We start from the raw sequence: 14,520 nt of genomic DNA on the forward strand, positions 1-14,520 counted from the left end.
CACCTCCCCGCAGCCAGCGCTGCCCCATTCTGGGGCTGATGCAGCTGGGAAACGGGTGAGATTCTCAGAACACAACACGCTACGAAAGCAACACCGAGAGCAATGTTTTCTGCCTGCAGCTCGGAGCTGAGCGGAAGCCTGTTGTGGGGAGCTGCCTGGTTATCGACTTGGAGAGACCCGGAGAGCCCGCTGAGACAAGTTGGTCTGGGGCTCGGGCTCCGAGGCGAGTCGGGAACGTCTGGGTCTGAACAGGGAGAAGGATGCTGGCAGAAATTCAACGAGCTTCGTAGCTAATTAAATGTGAATCGATTGGTAGTGCAGCTCTGGCTGGACTGTCCTCCGTGCCCAATATTTGCAAAATAAGGTCGTACCTACTTTCGTAACCTACCTTTAGAGTTCAAAAAGGGCACTGAAAGCAGCTTGGGTAAGATTCTGTTCCTTTAGCATGTTCATTGTAACTGTGTAGACTAGACACATGTAGCGTTTGATTTGCCCAAATTCTTTCATCCCAGCACAAGTCTAATGCATTTAGAAATTATACCCAATTCTTGATGTGTGCCTCTTCAGAAGTGCTGGACTGGCATCCTCTGCATTGTGGTACACAGCCAAATGCAGTCAGTTATAGTCCTAAACAGAAGCATGTTCTTACAAAAATCATATATAAACAGTAATGCTCATAAACACTGTGCTCTAATTGTATGCCAGGCAGTCATGCAGTCTTTTCACATCTTCTACATTTGCTTTTCTAGGTTTTCATATATCTGCTGATTCTTTTTGGAGCACCACTCTTTGTGGAGACAGAAGAGAGGGTGCCACCTTTGTAGACCTGGGAAGGAGTGATCGAACAGCAGCCAACTGATGATTGCAAAATCAGTCTTGGCAGCTCCTCACCTGCAAAAGGTGCGTGATAAGGCAAAGTTTGAGAGATGTTTGCTGTTGGTTTTAGTAATTTCTTGTTACTTGTGAGAAATAGCCAGGCAAGATGAACAGTCACTATCTCTCCTTTTATTGGAGATTGGGAAAAAGAGCTTACAACTAGCACTGCATTGCAAGAAACCCAGCCTCAGATGGCAAAGCTACACATAGTACACATGTCTCCATTCCCTGGCACTGAGCCAAACTGGCACTCCACCATACCTATCAAAACTAATCAGCTCTCTCAGTCTCCAAAACAAGGTGGTCACATCCAAACTTCCTATCAGGTATAGTCCATGCTAACCCCAAAACAGCAGCACAAATTGTTCAAGAGAACACTGTAGCCAGGGCAAAACCATGCCAAGGTCAACTTGAGAGTAGAGACAATCAATTTCCAGTCCCAAGAACATTTGCTGGCACTGTTTAATTCATTAGCATGAATGTAGCCTGAAAGTTCATTAGTGAAAATACTTACAAATGTCACAGATTTTGCCCAGTTGTGCAACAGTATTATGGACTCCCATTTTCCCTATTTTGTCCTAGGGGCTTACTAGTTCAAGATACTTTGGTATATGTATTTGATCTCTTCTTCTACAAAAATGCCAATAAAGGAATTCTACAGCAGAAGGTAAGAGAATAAATGGATTGTCAGTATTAGGGTTCCTTCTGTCCTGAATAGATTTAGAACAGATAAAAAATGGAGGAACAGAAATTGTTAAATTCCATTCTATAACAACATATAAGATAAGCTCTCAATTTCTTACACATGTATTCATTCACTCAGGGATACTTTCATAATTTCATTTCCAAACAGGATATACTACACTATAGGTACGTGTAGAGGATTTTCATGGTTAAACATACCATTTAGAAATCGTGTGGTATGTAAGGATTCAGTAAGTTCCCAGTTGGCAGAAAACTTAAACACATATTAGCCCATTCAAATATAATGTCAAGAGTCATGTCTTACCAGCATCTAAACAAGGTCTTGATTTTCAAAAGTGCTCTGCAGCTGCTAATTTTCATTGTAATACAAGTTCTGGTTTCCCCAAAACACCACTTTAAATCCTACATTATTTTATCAAATGTGGTCCCTCTTTGCTGCCCAAACACTAACTACTGTATGTGAACAGGGAGCAGTTTTACTGTGTGATGGCTCCCTCTCCCATTCTCCATTCAGCACCTCCCAGCTCTGCAATCCACAGCCCTCCAAACCCTATTCTTCAGCCTGTTCTATACAGTTCTTTCTGGAGAGAGGTTTACAGCTAATGCAGCTCATTTCAGTGGCCCTGTTTGCAGGACAGGCCCACAGCCCCAGAAGTGTGTATCAGTATAGGATGTAGATAAAAAACTATGAAGCATGGGCAGATAAGAAACAAAGAAAACTTCCAGCCCTATAGCCAGTGACTGCCTATAACTATACCATGTATCTCAAGCATACTCTGCACTTTTCTCTGCACACAAAGAAAAAAATTGGGCCATGAGTAATTGGAAAATTAGCACAGTTGGAGAGAATTGAGCTAAACTGGTATCCCATTCATGCTCACTAAGTGCTAAGCTATTTGTTCTGTTGGACTTGACTTGGGTTTCAGGTAAGCATAATTGATCACACAACCCTCCTGGTTGTAGGACTGTTACATTCCCCAGCACTCTGTTAATCTGCTCATTTCCATTGACAGTTGTCTATGCTAGGGTTTTGTTATGCAGTTATGTGTCACTGTTTGATTTAGGTCAGACTGGTAACTCAAACAAAAACAACCACGGCTTCAGTGTGTGCTAAACTGGTCAAAATTAAACTTAGGGGTACTTAGTTATGACAAGCTTTTGCATACCCACTGGGTTCTGTTATAGAGCACACAACGTTCTCAGCTAAAAAATTCCTGTCCATCCAGAAAAAGCAGAAGGAACAGATCACATTAGTAGTAATTAACTGTTAGGACATCCATGTTTTAACTAAACAAAAGACCTTAGCTGGTCTACACATTCAAGCCTATAGAAACAACCATTTGTCATCATCTCAGGCCTAAGTATGTTTTAAATGCCTCTTTCTGACAAACACCTGAAAGACTAATTTGTACACAAAGATGACCATGCAAGGAAAATTTGTTTTGGAATATTAGGAATAAATCTGAAGGAGCATAACCTAGCATGGAAGGATTTAATAATCTTCAACTGCTCCAAGCTGGTCAAGTGGATACAGTGGAGACACAATTTGGGAGGTAAAACAGGTTGCTCTTGTGTTCAGCATACCAACCAGAGAAGCTAGTTCCCTCTCTGTTCAATGTTCACATTTTGGAGTTAAACAAACATTACCAGACTCAAGTTTTACACCGATCTGTGGTACGTCATCATTATGAAAATTCTACTTTTACCACCTTCACTGCTACTCAGGAACCTTATTTTTCTAGTCCTTCATGGTGTTTGACAAACAGAGCCAGTAAAGGCTGCAAACATTATCTACAACACTGGCTGTGCTAACAACTGTACTGTTACCTGTTTCTATACAATTTGATTTTAAGTCTAGCCAGAATATCTGTACCAGTACCAGCAGAAATCACATCTCTGAGTTGCAGCCTAAGTATAGTCTAAATAAAAATGTGTTTAAATAAATACAGAAAACCAGAATGGTTTCTTAATGAGTCCAGCAAGCAACTTCTGCCTTGGTCAATTAGAAGGACCTCAGCACCTAGCAAGCTCTAGTAATTGTATGAAGATTGGCTGGAAACATGCACAACAAGTCTCTTCTTTGCTAATATCATGTGTAAAACACTACTGTTATGGTAAAGGTAAAAACCTAAGCACTACAGTACTTAAAATATTGGGGAAATCTCCACAAAAATTACAGCAGTGAGTACTAGAATGGTCAATGCCCTGTGTCTGCTTTTAGCATTAGACAGTGAACTTGGATGGTCTGATATTCAACTGGATTCAGCAGGCACTCCAGATTGTGGTGAAAACAATATGTTTCCATGAAATGAGGCAAATTCGCGGAAATCTGAAGAGCTATGTTATGTGGAAATTTGAATCAGAACATCACTACAAGCTCTTCCAGCATAATATTCTCTCTTCAAAAGCTTAGCCAGTTGCCTTATGCATCACTGAACTCAAGGCCTGCAGCAGAGCTCATTTAGGGGATGGATAAATCTTTTTATCAGTCTCAATAGGCTGTGGATGAGGTCCTAGCAGAAATTGTGATTCAGCAGTTTGTGGAACTAGGAAGGAAGCAATAGTCTGTTTTATCACTCATAGTGAGTGGACAAGAATTAAAGTGAATACTAAAAATAAGTGTGTGGAAGATCATTTGTGGTAGTAGGCGGGCACATTCCTTGCTTGGATGTAAGCCTGAAGAATTTGCATTTGCTGGAAAGTACTGACAGGAGCAGAGGCTATAAAGCTCTCCCAGAACACCTTTGATGCTGTTTCTGATGATGGAATGTGTCATAATATTTTACACTACACTGTCAATGGGTGTGCCATGCACTTAAACTTGCCCTGAGCTATCAGGGTGGAGCTTTATGAAAATCTGGTGTACCCTACAATTAAGAATTTTTTTTTCCTAGTAGCTGAAGACATTTCCCTTGGTGAAAAATGTTATTTGTAAATTCTCTTCCAACTTGAACTGTTACTGTACCCAGAATAATAGGATTTACCTGATCAAACATGGACTGTGCAATTGCCTATAACTGGTTATTTACATTCACTGGATGAACAGTGGTGTTGGCACTTTTCAGAACAGATTTGTATGACTCATTGAAATACCCACATTTGAATGAACAGACATTCAAAAGTGGCCTTCTAAACCTATCAGGTGAATCCCATTCTTAAAGGACCAACTTCTATTACATTTTCAAACAGGAAATCAAGACAAGTAGTTGAAATATCTTGTTATCTCCAGAGCATGTAAGATGACTGTATCTTAAGAGTCCTCATTGAGTATTCACCAAACCTAAAGAAAGACATTAATTTTTAACAAGCTTTGGATCAGGCACTGTTTGAAGGTATCAGATTTTGTTCAAAGACTGGCATAAGAACCAGCAAGCTATGTCCAAAAAGGTGAAAAGCTTCTTCTTTCTTAAAAAAGCATAGAAAAATCTTAATATCTTGGAATTATATACTTATATTTTCATAATATTTTAATTTTTAAATATCTTTACACTTTTTAAACATACCTATAATAATATATGTGATTAAATCAGCAAGTTCTATATTATTGCATGATATGTAGTATTATATATGGGCTTTGGAAAACCCCAACAAAATGAGGGACCTCATGGTTAAGACTTCATGAAGTTTTGAGAGATTCACTTTTTAAAATGAGATTTGGAAAGAAAAGGGAATTAAAGAAGGAACAACAAAATTATACAATGGGAAATGTGAAAGTCTGAGGAACAAATCTACAAGTGATACACATAGGGACTCCTCATCAGTAAAGATAATCCTCAGTTACCAAGTTCCTGGCCCTTTTGAACAAACTAAGCAGTGCAGAAGGACCATAATGGAATGAAAATGAGGACCTTGGCCCTTGTTTTTCCCAGAACAGTAGCTCTTGGCAGTTGATGAATCTCACAGAACTGTAATGAATTACTGTGAAATGACCCTATGTTCTTATGGCTGATGTGCAGAAGGTCCTCCAAAGTGTGAGTGAACGGGATAGTTGTAATAGGATTTTATGTGTAGCTTCAAATTTCCGCTGTAGGCAGCCTCAAAGTAGACTCTTGGCTTTATAGCAATCAGTGGCACTGAAATCACTGCCTTTAGAGAGGTCAGGACTCAAAATTGTATCCTCCACCTCACTCAAATCTCTGTAACTTTGATAAAGAACTGAGGAGCTTTTTGATTATTTGCTGTACTTAGCCCCTTGAGCCCCTTGATATACTGCATCCTATCCAATACATACATGCAGAACATTTAGGAAGCAAGCTCATGTAATACCATTATTTTATTTTAGAATTATTCTCTGATTGTAAAATGTTCAACCATACAGTAGGGGCATGTTAAAACATGTACAAACATGTTCTTTCTGTGAAAATGAGAGAAGTTAAAAACCTATATAAATGGTGACAGGTTGTCCTCAAAAATCTATTTTCCTAGGGCAGTATTATTTAAAATTGTATGTGCTGAAATGCATTTTACCAAGCTCCATTAATCATTTTACCTTAGTGTCCTTATTCCCTTTCCTCTGAGAATTTTCAAAAGGTCAGTGCAAACCATCTTTGTTGCAAATAAAGCCAAAACAGCCAAGAAAAACCTTATTTTTATTAAATAATTTAGTGTGGATTAACACTATTTGATTTTAAAGAAGGTAAGAATTCCCTGAGGATTTAATTATCTTAAACTATAGCCTATAATTAAACTGTAAATTTCAATTACAGGTCTTTAAAAAGGAACTTCTAAACCCAGTGTTTCCATAATGTCATAGCCTAGGTACATCACAGCACTCTGGAGTATGTGCATTCATACGCTGTAACTTCACTTTAAATTAAGGACGTAAAAACTGGCAGATTTTGTAATGGATGTGTGTTTCTGTAATAGCTTTTATGGCATTCATGTACCCATAAAAAAGGTAATGTTAGTACAGCAGTTATCCCTGTAGGCAGAGGCAGCTTCCTTTCAAAAGCAGACTCACCTGAGAGCAATTCATCGTGTAGACAAGACTCATTTCCCACATTTTACACAAAAGTAAATCAAGGTGTGGAGACAATGCCCTAAAACAACGGACTTAAGAGATGTGTATTTTAATTAATCAGTCAGAGAAGACTGAGAGTTACCTTCATGACACTTCTTTCTTTCATAGAAAGAAAATGCCAGGTGCTGATCTATGGTAGAAAGTGTAAAAGGAACTAATGGTCAGTCTATTGACTAAAGTCAATTAAATGCAAGTTAGAGAAGAGGCACATACTGTCAACAGAGGTTATTTTCCTGAACACACTGCTGAGGAAAGCTGTGGTTTCTGCTTCTTTTTATGTCTTCCAGTTAAGCCTGGATGCCTTTTCAAAAGTCTAAACCAAACAATGAGGCTAAATAGAGGGTCAACTTGCTGAAATTCTGTATTCCATAACATACAGGGTAGGCGATTCTCCAGGCAGCTTGGCAAAAATCTGTGAGGGTGTTCTTGAGTCAAGTGACCAAAATCCTTTAGAGATGAATGTGTCCCAGGAAGGACAGAGCAGGGATCTGCTCCCAAAGAAATTAAACAGAATTGTCAAGAGGGAAAGAAAAGCACTTCTCAGTGGTGTAGACCATACTATTTCAGTCCTGGTTTTCTCCATCTTGTCACATCCAGAAAAGGTCAAAACCAAAAAAAGAAAAGACAGGATTAGAAGCAGCTGTTAAAATGAAAAGTTGTAGGATGTGATCTCTTGCAGTACAACTTTTTTTATTCTAAAAATAAAACCAAAACTTTCTGCTTGGAAATTGGTCAAAAGCTAAAACTGTGACATTTAAGTTTAGTTTGTCTGGTTTGGTTTGTTGTTTTTTTTTTTTTTAACCTAAAAATAAAAAAAAAAAAAAAAGGAAAACAAGAAATCTTTCCCTTTCCAACCCACTCCACTGTCGTATCAAGAAAAAATAATTAGAGGTATGTAGACCTTAATTATATAGGTAAAATCTCTTAGAAACTCCATTCTATTTTAGATGACATCTATTTGACAATCACATATCATGAGTCAACCTCATATTACACAAATTGGCCCTTACAAAATCAGTCCCTGTAGTAGCTAAGATGGCTTCTACAGACAGAGCGATTAAGAATTATTTTAAAAACACACTCAAACTATTTATAAAACTTGCACAAAACTTTGTGTTTAGTTTTGACATAGGTAAACACCAGTTATCTCTCCCTGAGGAGTAACTCTTACCACATACTGCCTACAAGAAAGAAGGGAGGGTGAGGAGTCTGATCTCAGCGATTAAGAAGGAACTGAGTAAAAGTTTCATGTTTCAAGTCACCAAATGTGCCACAGTCTAAACAAACTTAGCCCTAGAGTAATGCCAGTGTAGAGTATTCATTCACACTGTCCAAAAAGCAACTGTTTGTTCCACTGCCAACCCCCCCACAGCAGCAGTCATGTTTATTTAAATGAAGAGGGTGCGGACCCAAGAGCTACATCTTTCCAAACCTTGCTGTAACAACCGAACGTTTGCACATTGCTGTCATACGTCTGAAATGTGTCCTATATTGGACACCTTTCTAAGGTCTCCTAGCCATGTTTTTAGGCTAAAGACTTACCCTGTGATTTTGCTGACCACTAACAGCAGTTCTGGGAGGCTTTTCTCTCTTTTTTCTTTTCTTTTCTTTTCTTTTTTCTTTTCTTTTCTTTTCTCTTTTTTCTTTTCTTTTCTTTTCTTTTCTTTTCTTTTCTTTTCTTTTCTTTTCTTTTCTTTTCTTTTCTTTTCTTTTCTTTTCTTTTCTTTTCTTTTCTTTTCTTTTCTTTTCTTTTCTTTTCTTTTCTCCCTCTCCTCTCCTCTCCTCTCCTCTCCTCTCCTCTCCTCTCCTCTCCTCTCCTCTCCTCTCCTCTCCTCTCCTCTCCTCTCCTCTCCTCTCCTCTCCTCTCCTCTCCTCTCCTCTCCTCTCCTCTCCTCTCCTCTCCTCTCCTCTCCTCTCCTCTCCTCTCCTCTCCTCTCCTCTCCTCTCCTCTCCTCTCCTCTCCTCTCCTCTCCTCTCCTCTCCTCTCCTCTCCTCTCCTCTCTTTTTTCTTTTCTTGGCAGTAGGTTACTTTGGATATTAAAAAACAAATGAACTATATTTAAAACACCTAGTGCACATGATGTTTTCCTGAGAGAGGTCACAGAATCACAAGACTATGGGAAAATTCAGGGCAGAGGACTCAGGAGGTTGTCTGATACAGCCTGCAGTTCAAAGCAGGATGAGTAATGAGGTCACAAAAAGTTTCTTGGGGCTTGATCCAGAAAGGTCTAGAAAACCTCCAAGGACTGAGACAGCATAAGCTGATGGTTGATGATACAGAGCTCAGGAGTTTGCAGTTACATTTCTTATTATATCTGAAACAGCTGTTAAAATTGTCCAACTGCATTTTACTTAACGCTTAGTTGCGATGCTTATGCATTTTCATCTTAATTGACATAATGTAAACCACAACCAGGTTGCTGTTTTATTGACTGCAGGAACTACTGTTGTCTTGTTTCCCCTTCTCTGGTAAACTGAACTTTTGACAGCAGGACTAACAGTTTTTATGCACTGCATAGTACAAAACACAGAATGAGACTTGGTGGTAAGGAAGCAGAGGGTCACTCTCTCAGCGAGGTCTGGCAGTACAATAATGTGTTGCACACCCAGGCACAAAGGATTATGTGATAGGCACGAGGCCAGGATTCAATCCAGCTGATATTCACCTTGTATATGGCCATGTGATTCCAGAAGGGATTCTGAGAAACATGGATGTGTTGACACCAGCTGAGTCAAGTCAGGGTTTACTCCCTGACATGGACCACAAAGAAAGTATAGATATATTTTATATATTTTAAAAAATTCTAGCCTTAGAGACATGGTCCCCAGCAGACAGAAGGAAGAATGCTTATAAAGATATTTAAGGAACATATAAAAATTATGAAAGACTGCAGAAGACTTTTCCATGCTAGTCAGAAAGAACAGTTAGTTTCCTTTGGCTATCTGAACTGTACGGTAAGATAAAAAGCAAGGTTCATGAAAAAACTGAGAGTTCATAATGGGTGCATTGGCCTTCTTAGCTGAGAATTTTAAAGGCTAAATTTAAAAATATGTACTGCTTTCCAAACCCTGAGGTGTTGAGCGTGACAGCTGTGAAGTCATACACCAAAATCTTCCTGGGATTAACAACTGTAAAATAACCCAGAAAAATGTCCCAGAGAGATATCCTGAGGTAGGCATGGACATGGAGCCAGTTTGCAGGAGGGAAAAGACAAGGGCTTTTCAAATGCTCCACCACTCCACAGGAGGATAAGGCGGGGCTCGCAGTGACGTACCAGAGGCCCCCTGATGCTGGTATCTCGGAGGGATGGCTGGCTTCCACAGCCACAGAGCATTGCAGCAGTTTCTGTGCCCTGCCACCATGCAGCACATCACAGCTACATAAAGGCTTCTCAGCTGCAAACGACCCAGTGGACACAGTATGAGCATTGCTGTACAAATAGGTTCAGCCTTTTAAAAGTTAGCTGAACAGGGGCCAGCTCCTTTTCTCATTCCCTCTCTCTCTCTTTGCTTCTTTCTCTTCCTTTTCCTCTTTATTTCTCATTTGTTTTGTAATATCCTTATTGCATTTTTATGTAAAGTTTTTATGTACATCCTCTGGATGTAATAGCTAGGGATAGCTGCCAGCATTTGCAGAATAAAAAGCAGGTCAATTCTGTTATGGAAGTGTTGTAATTACCATGGATTAGGCTTAGTTCTCAAACATGGAGTGACAAATTTTGGTCAATGCTGTAAAAAAAATGCTTTAGTAAAAAGACACCACATTTACTCTTTCAAAATTCAACAGTTTTTCAAATCATTGTCAAAGGAGAAGTGTCTTTATTGTTGCAAGCAGCTTTGGTTCTTTTTGCTAGGCACACCTAGATACCAAACATCTGAGAATCTTCAGACCTACATCTTCCTTAGACACCTGCTGGTAAAAACGAGTAGAGTCATCCTCCATTTCCCAAATCAGTCTAAGGGATATCACGCACATTTTAAAGTCTCCTAGATTGACCAGGAGAATGCCTAGTGAATGCAAGAGACTGACAATGATTAAGTACCTAATTCACAGGTTCTTACCTTGACTAGCATATTAGGTTTCTTGAGCATAAAAAGCACATCATTCTATCCTGCATGATGGGTTCCATTCAGATTTCTGAGATCTCTGAAAAAATTATTTACTCAGTTACTGACAGGAGAAATACAATTTTCAGAATCTCTCACTTATTGTGCATAATTTCAGATACCAGCACTTCTAAGACTAAGTAAGGCTTTGCCAATGGAAATTCTTTTTTTAAGTTTTACCATTAACTTTCACCACAGAGTTTGCATTCAAAAAAGAAAACACTTTAGTGAGAGCTGCAGCGTGTTCTTTGGTGGTTCCAGGTTTGACAAATCCAGCTACCAACCAATTTCCCGTCAGGAACAGGAGAACACTATTGAGACAACCTGTGACATACCAGCATATTTTATCTTCATAATTACATCTTTCATGACAGGATAATTCAGATTAATTTTGTTTTGTCACAGATCTGAACAGCCTCAACATTGCAATATTATAATGCAGCACATCATGGGGGAGAAACTCTTGAAAGAATCATTCTAACCTGGCACCAGGCAGGTGTAAAGACATGGTTTTGCAAGACTGAGCCACACAGCTGAAAGAATAAGTCCAACATGACTCTCCACTAGTAAAATGCTTTAAAAGCTAATGTTTCTATGGGTATGCATGTGCACTGGGAGAGGTTAAGTATTTACTGGGGATTCAGAAAAAAAAAGCATTTCTTCTCAGAAAGACCATAAAGGTATAACACATCCATAGTACATCATTCAGATGTGGAACTCCTTGCCACGGGGAACATGAATTACGAATTTTATGTGGATTCAGATGGCATAAAGTCTTGTCTGACTTTATGCCATCTGAATGTCAGGGACTATTCAGAACAGAGGTACCACATCCTGCTCAGGAATAGCCTGAGTCACTAATCAGTGTATTCAAACATTCAGAGACTATTCAGAGGATGTATCACCCTATGTTTGGTCTGTACAAGCCCTTCCCTCAGCCTTTGCTGTTGACTGCTGTGTTAGACAGGGTACTGTGGGGAAGTGAACATTGGTCTGTGTCAGAGACTGAAAATAGTTCATGCCTCAAACATTGATATAAAGTTTTGCTCATTATAAAGAAGCTACAACCAAAGAAGCGTCCCTGAAGAGTGGGACTTTGAACTGAAAGTCAAACTGTTGATTAGATAAAGGGAAACACATTGTTCAGTCACCTCAGGCTGAGGGAAAGGTGTGCATCCACAAACGGCCAAAGCCACCTGCTGCAACTACCCCCAGCTGAGTTTGGAGTTGGGGGAGAGCACAGCTCACAGAAACCAGGTTTACACAGACTCCCCCCAACCGAGGGGGAGGAGGAGATTTTGGGTGCATGGTGCAACCTCTGGTGAGAGGCAATAAACACCCATCCTCTGATTACACAAACTGGCCCAGCTGTGGAACCCCCAACCCCACAGGGCACATCCACAGGACTTTCACATGAGAGGCTTGGCCCCACAGGGCTGCACGTGGTGCAACAGACCCAGAGTCTGCTGTGAGAGACTGACCCCCCCTCCAGGGGGCCATGGCCGGACATGCCCACCCAGCCTGAGCATATAAACCCATCGGACTCTGTGCCTCCCAGGGGGACCTTCACCACCAAGAAGACCAGCTGGAGAGGATCAACGGGACATCTTGGGGTCCACAGAGTGGTGATCTTTTCCTTATTCTGTCCCTGTCATCCTTTCTGTCCCCCCCACCTATTTTCTACTTTCTTTCTTTCTTTCTTTCTCTCTCTCTCTCTCTCTCTCTCCCCCCTATTTACCATCAAATAAAACCCTTACTATTGTCACTGGCATATGGTCTCATTTGCACCTTAATTTGGGCAGAGGCATTTCTAAGAACCTTAAAACTGGATCATAACAGTCCAACAGACCATTAGCTATTCCTCTGTTTTTATGAGTCCACAGACAAAAGAACTTCTCTTCACAGTGAGCACTCCAACATCCCCTAGTAGTCCACAGTGAAGTTTTTACAGCCATTAACCCAGAAAATACAGAAATAATCAACAAAGCCTGAGGGGAATATACTCTTTTCCCTAAGGATATTCATGGCTTCTATACATAAGGAAACAACTATAGTTTAAAACAAAGAAGATTCCACAAAGCCCCAGTGCCTTGTCTTGCCTGAGGTTCAGCATTCACTGTAGTTACTAAATGCCACTGACAGAGGGGAAATATGAGACCATGTTTCCATGTACAGATGAGTGTTCTGAACAGAGGCCAGTTGTTTAATAGGAAATGTCCAGCATCATCACAACTCCCATTTCCTTTAGGAAGAATACCTATAAATGGGGGATTCTAGACATTAAGATTACCTGTACTTCCAATCTGTACTTCCACTGGCTCATATAATATTTAGGTAATGCAAAGCCTAAGCTGCTTCTCTGAATCTAGTTGAGCACTGCCATATAACCCAGAGGATTACTTTGTAGAGGACACAATACAAGCCTTTCTTCCATATGAAAGCAATGTTGCTAATTGAGGAAAGTCCCCGGCTTTCTGCTGCCACGGCCAATGCCAAAAATTGAACAGCATGGAATGCCTCTGCTAACAAACAATAAGAAAAGCAGGCAGGATGGGTCTCCTCTCCCAACATAAACCCCCAGGCAAGAATGTCCATGGTGACAGGGAGCCCTGAGGCATTTGCAGCAGACGGAATATTTCCAGCCAGATGAAAACACATTGTACTGCCAGAGCCACATAAGCCATTTCTGATTTGGTCAGCATCATCTTATGCATGATTAAGTAATGACTTTGTATTCAGCTTTACAGTACGAGAACTGCCCAGCTTAAGGCATCCTAATTCTTTTCCTTTTTGATTGACTGCAACCTGCTCTCTTATGGGAAACCTGAGAAATGTTTTGCTTGGATGCATGTGCATATATTTTCTTGTCCAAACAATGTGATTCCTTAACTTTATATTCTTCTATTTTGTAAATTATCATTCTAAAATTTAAATATCCTTGTTAGGCATTTACAGCCTTAAAATGCTGTATACTGTACTGTGTATAAGGAGACTTAGACAAATCTTCACTCACTGAACTCTATTTATGTTACTTTCAGTTATTTGAGAATAACTGGATGATTATTATGTTGTGAATATGATCTGTATTTCTCTGCTCCTTTCTTTTGTTTATCTTGAAAAAACAACATTTCAAAAGTCAGATTCATTAAAAAGGTATAAAAAACTAAAGGTATCTTGTAATAGTTTTTTAAAGCCTGAAAAAAATGTGGGAACCCATAAATAACATTTTTATTATACCCTATAAAACTTAATAGGTTGACATAAGAGGTATTATCTTGCTCCATGAGGAAATCCTACAATTTAAGTTAGCATCACTGATCTATTTTCCCTGGCCACCTTCTTCATCTTTCAAGCCATTGGGTATATAGGTATATAGAGTTAATCAGTTTAAAATGCATTCCTACATCATCACAGTGTATCCTGTCTGCACTGTTGAATGAATATGAGAGCTTGCCCAAAAGGAGCCCTGGCACTGAGGGAACAAGGCTGGATTTTCTCTTAAGACCCAGTGCTTCTTTTCCCAACAGGACTTCAGAGGAAAGAGAGCCATCTACTGCTCTATGGGAGACATGCTGCAGCATGTCTTTTTAGATGGATGATTTGAAATGTCAGAGTGGGATTTAGGGAAGGAAGTGGAAACCTCTCTGTTTTTCCTCCTTTATGCTGTGGAGTCAGGTGACAAGGGAAGTGGGTTGCTGAGTAGTGCTGTCCACCACCTCCCCAGCCTAGCACAGAGCACAACTGCATCCAGCAATGGAAGTAACCAGGGCAAAAGTGTTTGAATGCAAACAATTGTCCTTTTTAGAAATAAA

General features: G+C 39.9%; 1 protein-coding gene and 1 long non-coding RNA gene across 2 annotated transcripts in view; one reads left to right on the plus strand and one right to left on the minus strand.

The window, feature by feature from the left end:
• CD109 (CD109 molecule) overlaps nt 1-28 on the minus strand; it is a 73,149-nt gene extending 73,121 nt beyond the window's left edge. The window contains 1 exon segment of the mRNA XM_069011315.1: nt 2-28. Coding sequence (XP_068867416.1) covers nt 2-28 — 27 coding nt within the window.
• On the plus strand, nt 25-11,909 carry LOC138108523 (uncharacterized). The gene is made up of 4 exons (XR_011149991.1): nt 25-424; nt 750-900; nt 1,459-1,543; nt 11,114-11,909. It is a non-coding gene; the product is annotated as an uncharacterized lncRNA (long non-coding RNA).
• The last annotated feature ends 2,611 nt before the right edge of the window (nt 11,910-14,520 follow it).

The sequence above is a fragment of the Aphelocoma coerulescens genome, chromosome 3 (assembly GCF_041296385.1).
Source record: "Aphelocoma coerulescens isolate FSJ_1873_10779 chromosome 3, UR_Acoe_1.0, whole genome shotgun sequence".
In the NCBI taxonomy this organism is placed as follows: domain Eukaryota; kingdom Metazoa; phylum Chordata; class Aves; order Passeriformes; family Corvidae; genus Aphelocoma; species Aphelocoma coerulescens.